At 34.0% G+C, this 12,058-nt stretch overlaps 2 protein-coding genes across 2 annotated transcripts; one reads left to right on the forward strand and one right to left on the reverse strand.

Annotated features, from left to right (window-relative positions):
* Positions 1–5,632: 5,632 nt before the first annotated feature.
* On the reverse strand, positions 5,633–7,752 carry LOC133324380 (mitochondrial import inner membrane translocase subunit TIM50-C-like). Its single transcript, XM_061533227.1, has 5 exons — positions 7,512–7,752; positions 7,299–7,443; positions 6,695–7,223; positions 5,938–6,061; positions 5,633–5,859 (listed from the first exon to the last, which is right to left on the reverse strand). Exons 1-5 carry the CDS (start codon positions 7,711–7,713, stop codon positions 5,669–5,671), a joined length of 1,191 nt encoding a protein of 396 aa, XP_061389211.1. The 5' UTR covers positions 7,714–7,752; the 3' UTR covers positions 5,633–5,668.
* Positions 7,753–9,720: 1,968 nt separating this feature from the next.
* LOC133324347 (zinc finger protein 226-like) lies at positions 9,721–11,608 on the forward strand. Its single transcript, XM_061533196.1, has 2 exons — positions 9,721–10,749; positions 11,033–11,608. The coding sequence occupies exons 1-2, from the start codon at positions 9,721–9,723 to the stop codon at positions 11,606–11,608; spliced, it is 1,605 nt and encodes a 534-aa protein (XP_061389180.1).
* Positions 11,609–12,058: the final 450 nt, after the last annotated feature.

Here is a 12,058-nt window from a genome sequence, read left to right on the forward strand (position 1 = left end):
ATTTTTACAAGTAATCTATCAGTACAGCCATTAGCCGAAAAAATATGGGATTTCTTTTTCCCCAATCTAATATCTTGGATACTTGAAAAATGATGGTAAAAGAGAGGACTGGATAGGTCAGCGAAGATAAATAGTTTGGTAAAGCAGTGAATAATGATGGGACCTATTTCGGAGAAAAAGATTAAAAGTATCTATATCATATCTACCAAAAAGTAATAGATTTTATTAATTTTTATTTGTCTTATTTATCCTCACTGCAGTAATTCACGTCAATAATATCCCATTTGAAATTATGTTATGTTAAAGGGGTTGCTGGCAACTCTTCGTCAGGAAATTTGTTCTTGTTATTCTTGAGTTTGAACCTCCGCCTAATGGATAGTATTGTGATCTCGTTCTTCCTGAGAAATACTAATAAGTTAGATCAACGTTTCCAAATTACTGGTCAGATAGATTTTGAGATTCTACATTCAGTTTCCCCAAGACATGACAACCAAACGAGCATCAGCCGAAGATGGATTTATTTTGCGAGGAATAAAACCCCAAAACAAATCCATCTAGCCTCGAAATATTGGACTTAGATTCCATGTTTCATTCGACAAAATCCGTTTCAAACAATTTGGAGTCGATTTACAAGTGTTCCTTTCCTCGTCGCAATATTTCTTTCGAACTTAAAGTTGAAAGATTTGGAATATCAGTCCAATATTTCTTTCGAATCAGCAATATTTCTTTCGAACTTAATTGAAGTTGAAAGATTTGGAATATCAATCCACTCCTCCCTACACCTCCCATACAAAATGGTAAAAATTTAAATTTCCGATTAAAACAAATTTTGCACAACCTAACATCCTTACCAAGTCTGTATAATCTTGGAAAAAGGGTCTTATCGGCTCATTCCTTCTAGCACCTCCCGCTCAAAGAGTCAACGTTTTCAATTTTTATAAATCCAATAATTTGCGAATGGAATCTCCGATATGATAGTTTTACCCATCCAACCCAACGGTCCAATCCTTCGGATTTGACCCAAACTCTGCACATCGTCTCATTTTTACCAACTCCTTCTAGTACCTCCCGGACAAAGGGTCAACGTTTTCAATTGTTATAAATCCGCACATCGTAATGTTTTTTTTGCCAATCTTAGATTAAGTCCGAAGAAGGGGCCACTCCTTCGGGTACCTCTTCCACAAAGTGTCAAAATGTTCAGTTTTTATAAATCCCATATTTAGCGAATGGAATGTGCTCCGATTTGACCCAAACCCTGCACATCGTCTCCTTTTTACCAACTCTAAATCATGTTCGAAGATGGGGTCCATCGCTCAATCTTAAATGAAGTTCGAAAATGAGATGCATCGGTGCACTCCTTCTGTTACCTCCAAATTTTATAATATCATACACGCGGACTAAGCGATTTGAACTAAACATTTCACAACCTAATATCTTCAAAAATGCTGTACATAGTTGGAAAATGGGACTTATCGGCGTATTCCTTATAACACCTCCCTCACAAAGGGTGAACATTTTGAAAACTTCTAAATGTCATATGAAGCGAACGGAATATCCACTATCATTGAAACTTTGCACATCGTAATATGTTTATCGTTTATAGATCAAGTTCGAAGGTCCTCGCCATCTGGTACCTCCACCACAAAGGATAAATATTAGTGTATCCCATAAGTTTCTTCCGCGCCACTCTATGAATGAGTCTGACTGGCCATGCTTATATAAAAATGCAGGTTTATCTCTTAGCCGTTTATGACATCGGTTTAAGTGGTCCCAGAGCTCTTTCAAAGTACGTTCCGTTGGTGACAAAGATCAAGTTCGAAGGTGGGACCCGTTGGTCCTCGCCATCTGGTACCTCCACCACAAAGGATAAATATTAGTGTATCCCATAAGTTTCTTCCGCGCCACTCTATGAATGAGTCTGACTGGCCATGCTTATATAAAAATGCAGGTTTATCTCTTAGCCGTTTATGGCATCGGTTTAAGTGGTCCCAGAGCTCTTTCAAAGTACGTTCCGTTGGTGACAAAGCCTATTTTGTAAAAATTTGTCTGCCACGTTCAATATGGAGAACCAAAAGAAGCATTTACGGTATGTTATGCTTCATTGCTTTAAAAAAGGCAATAGTGCAAAGGACACTGCAGACGAGATTTGCACCGTTTACGGTAGTGATACTACAACCCTTAGGGCCGTCCGCAATTGGTTTTAAAAATTTAGATGCGAATTGAATAATCTATTTATTTCATTCTTCGCGCATCGCAATATTTTACCAAACCTACATTTAATCCGAAGATGAGCATCCTCGTCAGGTACCTCTACCAGACTGTTTTATAAAAACGAATAATAAAACCTGTTTTCTAGACCTCGGCAAACCATAGGCTGAGGTTATATATCTGTCGAAAACACTTAGTCACATTTCTTTAATTGTTTTAAGTCAAATTTGCATCGCATGACATGACAAGGAAAAAACCTCCAACTTTTTGAGACAGTTTTCTCCATTTTTGTTTGACGACGACAGCGTTCGCTCGCAAATTCACCGAAAAAGTTGATGTCGTCATTTATGCAAAATAGTATTTCTTTTCATGATAAACTCAATGGCTTCTCAGGAAGTAAAGGGCTTCCGGTGGGGTTTTTGGTTTTATTTAGATTTAAATTCAAAATCCGTTCAAAGATTATGCATATTCAGTAGTGTTGGCGGTTGTTTGGGATACCATTTGTATTTTGTTTTTGCAAAATAGTCAGGCTTAATTCCAGTTTGTTGTTTTTATAAAAAAACAACTATTTATTAGTGGGAAATGTATGGCATTGTCCGCCGAGGGGTAAGGCAGGGAAGACTATAGTTTCGGATCTCGCCACTGATCCTCATCAGTTCCTTTAGTCTTTTTTTGGGATAATCTCCCCAGAAGCGATTTATTGCTTCTTTACAAAAAAAAACCTTTCATATCCAAATGTCTCTTGTGACAATTCGAAGTTCTTACGTTACCAGCAATACGATCCCAATGATTACGAATATATTTTATTTTGATCTTTTTGTATAATCCCCTAAGCAATGGCAAAATTTAACAAATTGTTATATTTCAACATTTCAAGGAATCTGTAATATTAAAATTTATTATTATTCATGATTTCGTTCATGCATAGAATGTGATTTCTTATAGAATTGAGTATGTTTCTCACTAACATATGTGTGTATATGGAAACCTATCTCATTATCATTTGTTTATAATTTAGCATATAATAACAGTGCGAAAGAAAAATAAATCAAAGAGAAACTCTGTGGTAATATGTACTTTTATAAAGAAAATGCAATATACATACATATATATAGAATACATGCAAAAAAGTAAGAAACAAATCTCCATATAATATCTAATACTTAAATAAACGTCTAGAATGAAAACGAAATTAAACAATATTTTCAAAATAAAATTGAATAGAAATAAAACAAAATAAAAAGAAGAAATAACAGAAAATACACATTGGAAAAAATTCAACTATTTTTGTAACGCTTGAAGTATATAGAAAATATATGATGAATCTATAGAAAACAAAATAATAGACAAAAGATATCAATTTGAAAACAAACAAAAAATATTTGTAATAATACTAATGCATTTAAGAAATGATAAAAACTAAACACACACTCTGTTTGCATTCACAGAAAAGGAAGCGATTAATAAATCGAAAACAAGAAACTATTCTATAATTGCATAAATATTGGACGGTTTCAGAATCCATTACTTTTTCAGCGTTTTTTCTTTTTTGGATAATCGAAAATCGTCCACTTTCCAAACTTTGCAGTTTTGATTTTTTAGTTATTCTATTTTTTCTCCAGCATTTAATTCCCAATACGATCGAACGATTTCAATATGACATTTGCACTTTGTTTACAATTTTGAAACGCTTCATTTTGTTTTCTAATAAAAATTTTTACATTTGAATAGCCAACATAATAAGAATGCAAACCAACTCGATTTTATATTCAATATAAATCAGTTAAAATGTAAAAAAATAAAATAAAATAAAAAAAACTCATTTACAAAATCAATTACTAGACGAAAATAGAGAACAGATTTTTATTGACATAGTACAATGTGAATCTTAAATATGCTGATCATCCAACTAATATTAACTAAATAGAAAGTTGAAAATAGGTGAATTTTATTGTGATAGATTTGAAAATTATTGAAGTCCATACATTGGGTAGAACACACACAATTGACAAGATGGTCAATTGTTTTCTGACTTGTGGTTCTTGACGAACTTTGAATCCCAATTACCGAAACGGGTACTCCTTCGTTGAATCATCTATGGAACGTTCATACAATTAACCCATATATGGGTCCTGAACGATTTTGGGTATTTTGCACCATTCGGTCCAAAGAAGGCAACGACGTTTTTACTTCTATCTTCTAGCGGTCTGCTCTAGAAGTAACTCTTTAAGAAGATAACAGACGTAAAAAAAAATATGAATTATTATGTCTGGGTTTATACAAGCAACTTTTTTAAGCAGCTATGATGAGTCCTTAGAAGTGAGAGGTATAAAAAGTGACAAGGGCGTAGACATTCAAAAGAGAATCGAAGAGAGCAACAGCAGAGTTGCTTAAAAAAGTTGCACGTATAAACCCGACTATATGTTCTATTTTTTTACTGGCCACAAATTCTTTTAACCCAATTGATAACTTGGAAATCTATCACAAAATCATTCCCTGTTTTACCAATCTTTGCCGTTAAAACCAAACAAACCAAAACACATGCAAAAAATAAATATAAGAGTTTTTATAGATAAAGTTGTTATTGAGAAACTATATAAAAATACCTTTCCAATACAGTCTGTCAGTACTTCTTCTTTGCCATAAACCCATAAACGTACATATGCATATACAAAATACATAGAAAGAAAAACAAAAACCTGTCCATTAACTCCAGCCCAACGTTAAATAATTTTTTTAATGAAATAGTAAAAATATATAAAAAATGTATAACGTAAATTAAAAAAATGGAACATAAACAAGGTTTATATAAATTATTGTAAATTAAAAAAGAAAAAACCAAAAATACTAATAATTTTTCCTAATAAACCAACAACAAAAATTCGACGAATAAGAAAGACATTACTTCGAAAATAAAAAAGAACCTAAAATATCGAAAATAAATATGCAGAAAATATTTAAAAAGAATGTGTTTTAATTTTGGATAGTGGTCAGATTCAAACAATATTGATTTCCTAGGTTCAAATAAAAAAACTATGCCGTTTTATTATCTTGAAGTATATCGATTTTTGTTTATTTAATTTTTAAAAAATTAGCTTATAAATAATTAAGTATAATTTTCTGAAACAATGAATAATGTGAATAGCATAATGTGAAATGCATCAAATCGTTCGTGATGATTTTTATATGAGTAAAACTTATCATCAAGAAAATGATGCATTTTCTTTTGTGTGTGTGTGTGCTTTTAGTCGTTTTAATTAGATTAAAATGGACCTTGTGGGAATGGGAAAGTAAATGTGAACTAAACCGGGCTTCGATATTTTCTTTCCTAATAATTTTATCGTGTTACAAAACAAATTAGCGAGGAAACCAAAACTTAAGGTAACTTGAAGTCAAAACAAAATTAACACTTCTGCATCTCTTTCTTTAAATAATAACAAAAGTTTACAATTTGTTCCTTTTAACGACCCAAGAAATTCCTTGACCAATTTTTAACGATTGGCTTCGATTTGGCCTGTTCCATACGTTCACGTTCTTGCATTTGTTCCATTAGTTTTTGTTGATTTTCACGGAATTTCATAATGGGATCATCGAATTGACGATAATAGTGTAAAACATCACGAACATCTTCAACTTCAGTTGTGGCAATGGCTGCAAGAAAGTAAATTTATATATGAACAAACTGGAGTTTTCTAAATGGGAGAGAATTGGGTGCTTGTGTTTACTTACTCTTTAAGAAACTAATCAAATCAAATAATTGCGAATCATCGTCATTACCCATCCATCTGGCAATGTTAAATGTATTATCTGGATGCATTTTTGTGGAGTTGGGATCCCAGTCAACAACAATTACCTAAAACACAATATGTTAATGCAGAACAAGTAAAAACGTCGTTAAATTCGGCCGGTATCCCCATACCGATTTATGGGGGTACCGTTATATGAAGCTATTCAAAAAATGGACCACTAATGATAATGGACCACTACGCAATGAGAATAAAACTAATAAACTATAGTTCATTTGGTGTCAAATATCCCATAAATACCGAATAATGGGAGGTACGATTTTGTGGGCGGTTGTTGTAAAATGTTGAATAATATTGACAAGTTTTTGGTAGTAAGATGTGTCACCCAATGAAAACTCAATATACCAACATAAATTAATTGAAAAACGTGCCCATAATCCCCAAAATACCGTACCATTATGTGGGCTATTCTATAAAGTGAATCCATAATGATCATTTTTTAATTTGCTACCCAATGGAAAATCAAAGCACCAAATTAAAGTCAATTTCGTTGACAATATATATTGGAGCTACCCCAAAAAATGGGCCAATGTTTTCTACTAAATGTGAATTCCTAAAATTAAATTAGAAAAAATAATTTCGATAAACGTCTCCAAGCGCTTCAAAACACGGAGCAATGTGAGGTACCGTCATATCGAAACTCTGCAAATCTACTACTTGTTTTTGCCTTTTCAACTTACCTTTCTCAAATCACGATTTAAATTATCCAAATTCTTAACATGATGTCCATCAATGAAATGTGTAGCATCACGAACCAAACGATACATAATATAACCATTAGGATCCAATGCATCCAAAATGGGGAATACAGTCATACCCTGTTCGGCAGTGAAAACAACAATTTCAAAATGTTTTGCACATTCCTGTAGGAAGACATCAACACCAGGGCGTTTCTTAAACCGCCAACCAGTTTGATATGTCCAGTCGGGATGTACCAGGACATCTTTCATTTCTAAAACCAATGTATATGGTGGTTGGATATATGGAGGTTTTAACGGATCGGGTAATAGTTTTTCTCTTGATGGTTCCTGGATCATTTTCTGATAATAATGCATTGATTTCCACATACGCTTCAGGTATTGCTCAACAGCTGGCAGTTTAATGAATTCATCTTCAATGATATTACCATCAGCATCGACCTCGGGTTTGCCGAATTCATAAATAGACCAAACAAGCAATGCACCACCTGCACCAGCGAATACAGCAAAACTAAAATATAAATAATGGGGAGTTATTACGCAAGCTAAACAACTCCGGTATTCATTACCAAATCGGCATACTTACCCAACTTTCATACGTTTAAATGCCTTTTCGTTTTCCTTAGCCTCTTCTTCCTCTTTACGTTTACGTTCTTTCTCCGTTTCCTCATCAACATTGGCAGCAGTTTGTGGAAATAGTTTGGACAAAATTTCTGGACTTGCTGGCTTTTCTGGAAAAACCACGAAAGACGGCAATTAAGTCAAGATATTCTCCTAATTGTGAAATAGCTCCACTTACTTGATGCATCTGTGGTGTTGGTACGATTACATGCCAATATTGGCGCCGCATGGTTACGTACAACAATTGATTTGGCTGGAACAACCCCTAAGCTAAGGGCACGTTTCTGCAGTGGTGTTCCAAACAAATTGTGAGCATACGCTGGCTTTGCAGCGCTGCTCAGCGAACATTTTAACAATCGTCCTAGGACACTTTGAGCCATAACACCATCAACTATTTGGAATTTTCAATGAAAATTCGTAAATTTATGTCAGACAACGAAGTGCAAAACCAAACCGGTGATAGTAATTTCTGGTTAGAATTTCATCTACCATATGATTTTGACAAATGCTGCCAATAAATTTGCAAATGACATTTAGGGCGATTAGTGACGACACGTAACGTAGATTGCGGTCAATAATAATATTTAATTTTTATTATTTGATTTTTTTTTTAAATTTTTTTACATTTTCCATTTGTAAAGTAAAACCATGTACACATAATCAATAGGTTGGGGTAAGTCCAAATAAATAATGTATAATACACGCCTTAAAGTGCGTTTAGATTTACGAAATCCATTCGATCGCAAATGTCAATTTCATAGCGCGCATACGTCAAATATAACCCACTGGATTTATGAACAAGATTGACGTATGAAATCGAGTGGATTTAGCAGTGTAGGAAATTAATATACATGACATCAAAAAATAAAAATTTTCACATATTTTACAGTAAAAAATATGTAATGTAAAATAAAAAAAAGTTATAAACATGTGGTCTGTTCCCGTAAAATCTCGGTTTGAAATGGCGTCCCAGTCGCAAAACTGACAGATCGTAATGGAAAATTGAAGGTAATAATTGTTTTATTGTGTAACTGTCAATTACCATCATGGTATAATAATATAAGGTAACAGCATGTGTTGTTGTACAACAACCTCATGGAAAATTGTTGTTAAGCGCAGCTGATGTCTCGAATAACTGTCAATGTGGGTAATTTCAACTTGAATTCGATGTGTAGTGTTGCCAATCATGTGAAATATTATAAGGAAACAAAAAAAAACCTTTTTTTGTCTCGACCATGGCACAATGAATAGGTAGTCCATTTAGCGCAGCCGACCATCTGTCAAATGTTTCCTTATAATAGGTTCGTTCGTTTACTCAATAATTTGTACGAATTTGTACAAATTATTACAAAATGTTGTTCGTTTACCCAAAATTCCAGTAAAAGAGAGTGAATTGAGAGAGCAGATTTGACAGTTGTGTTACTGAGTATTTGCAAATTCTTACAAGGAAAATTTACTCAGTAAGAATTTTCTTGTACCATCAGCTGATATTTAATCAGCTGTTTTGTTATGTTTTGTAAACAAACAAACATTTTTCTTAAGAAAATTGATTGTTTTGTGAATTTTATTTTGATTTTGTATCATTAAATACCAAAATGGATGAAGAAAATGCAAGTATTTTAAAAAAGGAAATACAAGTGTAATTGGCGAACGATTTTTTAGGTTCCAAATCCAAACAAAAAAGTGTGCATCCCTAACATGTCTGGAACACCATCGGTTATGTCCACCCCAATATCAATTGCAGATACAGGCATAACAGGTCACAACCCTTTTAAATGTTTGTGGGGAACAAACAACATCAATTTTCCGCCTGTTATCCATTTTTCTAATAAAAATGCTGTTTTTTAGTTTGCGCCAATTTGTTTGTTGTTTTAATCAGCTGTGTCGAAACAATCTTTTTACTGGATGTTGTTCGTTTACTTTTTGCAGTTTTCTCTCTTGGAAAGGAAAAATTCGTATTTACTCTCTGCAAATTCTTACTGAGTAAATATTACTGGGAAAGTAAACGAACGAACCTAATATTTAACATGGTTGGCAATATTCAAGTAGAAATTACTGACTTTGACAGTTAATCAAGACATCAGCTGCTCTAAATGGACTACCTATTCATTGTGTCATGACGAAAACAAAGGTTTTTGATTTGATACATCACCTTATAATTGCATCATGGACCTAACCTCATTCGTAAACAATTCGGTTATTCATCCCACCTCATTCGTAAATTTTCGCTATATCACTTTGACTTCTTCTTTATCGGTCATTTTGTCTTCTCGTGGAACGTTTTTCATTTTTTCTTCAGTCGGCGTGTTAAATTCTCAATTGCTGCCATCGGACCATTGTTTACAAGAAATATTGTGAATTATATTTTTTTGGTTCAAAATTGTAAAATGACCGCGGAAGATCAAAATTTAGCCGTTGTAATTTGTCGTGCTTGTTTAACCGATTGTAATGACTATAAACCACTGTACAGGGAGGGTATTATTTTTGGAGATATTACCACATTGTCTACATTGCTTAGCTTTTGTGCTGGCTTGGAATTTAATGAAGACGAAAATTTGGGACTGCCTGATTCACTGTGCTCTCAATGTGTAAAAGATTTAGCAATTTCCTACCTTTTTAAGAAGAAAGTCTTGGAATCGAATGAGTTGTTAAGATCTCAACTAATCGACGATGATGAAGTGGAAGAACCCAAAGCACCTAGCCAAGAAATTGTTAAGCAACAGAAGGCAGAAGAGGAGGAAAAAGCTTGCATGCAAAATGCCAGCAATGATCACGAACAACAACAACAACAAAAAGAAGAAGGACAAACAACTGGAAGTTGTGAGTCGGAAACCGATCTCAAGGAATTGGCAGAAGCGGCACAAATGAAAAGAGAGTTGGAAGCTCAACTGTACGAAACAACGGAAGAAGAATACACGGTGATACGTAATGAGGTTGACAATGAACAAATGGAACATGAAGAACCTATGGAAGAAGACGATGATATGTATGTTGTGCAGGAAGTGGCTGAAACAACCGAAATTTATCACACATCGGAAATCGAAGAAAGCCACGTAAATGATCCACAGCACCATCATCATCATGAGGTGGATACTGAAGAACACACCATTGTTGATATTGATGAGGAAACTGATGTTCAACAAGTCGACGAAGATGAAGAAGAAGTTGCATTTGAAATCCATGTATCGGATAATTTGGAAGAAGAATATCATGAAATTATTACATCTGATCCTGTGCCGACTAACACTGAAGATACTGTCAAACAAAATTATAGCATTAAAAGTGATTATGAACGCAAGCAGCCAATACATAATTATGAATCATCGGATAGTGGTCAACCGTCGACAGGAGTTAAGCGTATCAGAAATAGAACGAAATCATCGTCGAAAACACCAAATCCAGATTTTCAATGCAAGGTATGCTATCAAAAAGGAGAACAGTTAATTTTCAATTCAATGTAATTCGTAGGAATGATTTTAATGAATCGATACATGGACTTATAGCCGAGTGTGAAGAAGTGGTTTGAAAGGAAGCAAACATCAACTTCTACGATAATGGTAAAATAGGTTTCAGAAACTAAGACGAACCACGAGTTTGATCATACAAAGGCATATATAAACAGCATAATCTATTATGATTTTACATAACTAATATCAGTGTATATTTTACGAACTCCCTTTTTTATTTTTTCCTTTTCAGATTTGTGGCAAACAGCTGAGTAACGCCAGTTCGTTTAAATATCATATGCAATTACATTCGGACGATACTCCCTATGGCTGTGAGTTGTGTGGTGAAAGGTTTAAAACACGTAACGCCTATGATGGCCATCGGGCCACACATGATCCCAAAAACACCTGTGAACTATGTGGTAAGGTATATCGTCAACCTTCATCGCTACGACTGCATATGTTATCACATACGGGTGAAAAGCCATTTAAATGTGATATTTGCGGTAAATGTTTAACACAAAAGTCCGGGTACAAGAAGCACATGCTCACGCATACAGGTGAAAAGCCCTATTCCTGCGATATATGTGGTAAATCATTTCGGATATCAAGTAATATGTTAGTACATCGTCGTAGCCATTTGGGTGAGAAACCATTTGTCTGCACCGAATGTGATAAGACATTTGGCACAACGGAACAGCTGAAGCGGCATATGTTGGTGCATACAGAGGAGACACCATTTCCCTGCGATATTTGTGGTAAACAATTTAAACGTCAGTCAACATTGAAGGTGCACATATTGGGTCATACTAATTCGGAAAACGTTTAATAGTTTGTAATTCTGCAAATTATTGTTATGCTTGTATGTTTACTTAAAATAAGTACATATTTTTTAAATATATATCTATGTTTTTTTGTACCTATTTTGAATTTTAACTTGTTTCATGAAGATTTGAATTAAGAATTTAATATAATAATATATATAATAATATAGAGGTACGTAATTCCGTTATTTGCGGGAATGATAATGGCGACAGGTTTTATCATGCAGACCTAAGAAATAAATCAGACGACCCTGTTAACCTTGTTGGTTTATGGTTGCCAGTGTAGTCCAACAATATTATGACCCAATGAAAAAATCGAAAGTCTAATCGTAATGTCATCATCCAAAAATCATATCTTAGTACATCGTCGTCAATATATTCATTTCGGAATATACGTACATCCGATCCCAACCTCTGTGGCCAATATATTTTTTTCGAATTTGAGGCTGTACGGT

Source organism: Musca vetustissima, unplaced genomic scaffold (genome assembly GCF_032173495.1).
Source record: "Musca vetustissima isolate MV318-11 ecotype Yass unplaced genomic scaffold, APGP_CSIRO_Mvet_v1 utg39152, whole genome shotgun sequence".
Taxonomy (NCBI): domain Eukaryota; kingdom Metazoa; phylum Arthropoda; class Insecta; order Diptera; family Muscidae; genus Musca; species Musca vetustissima.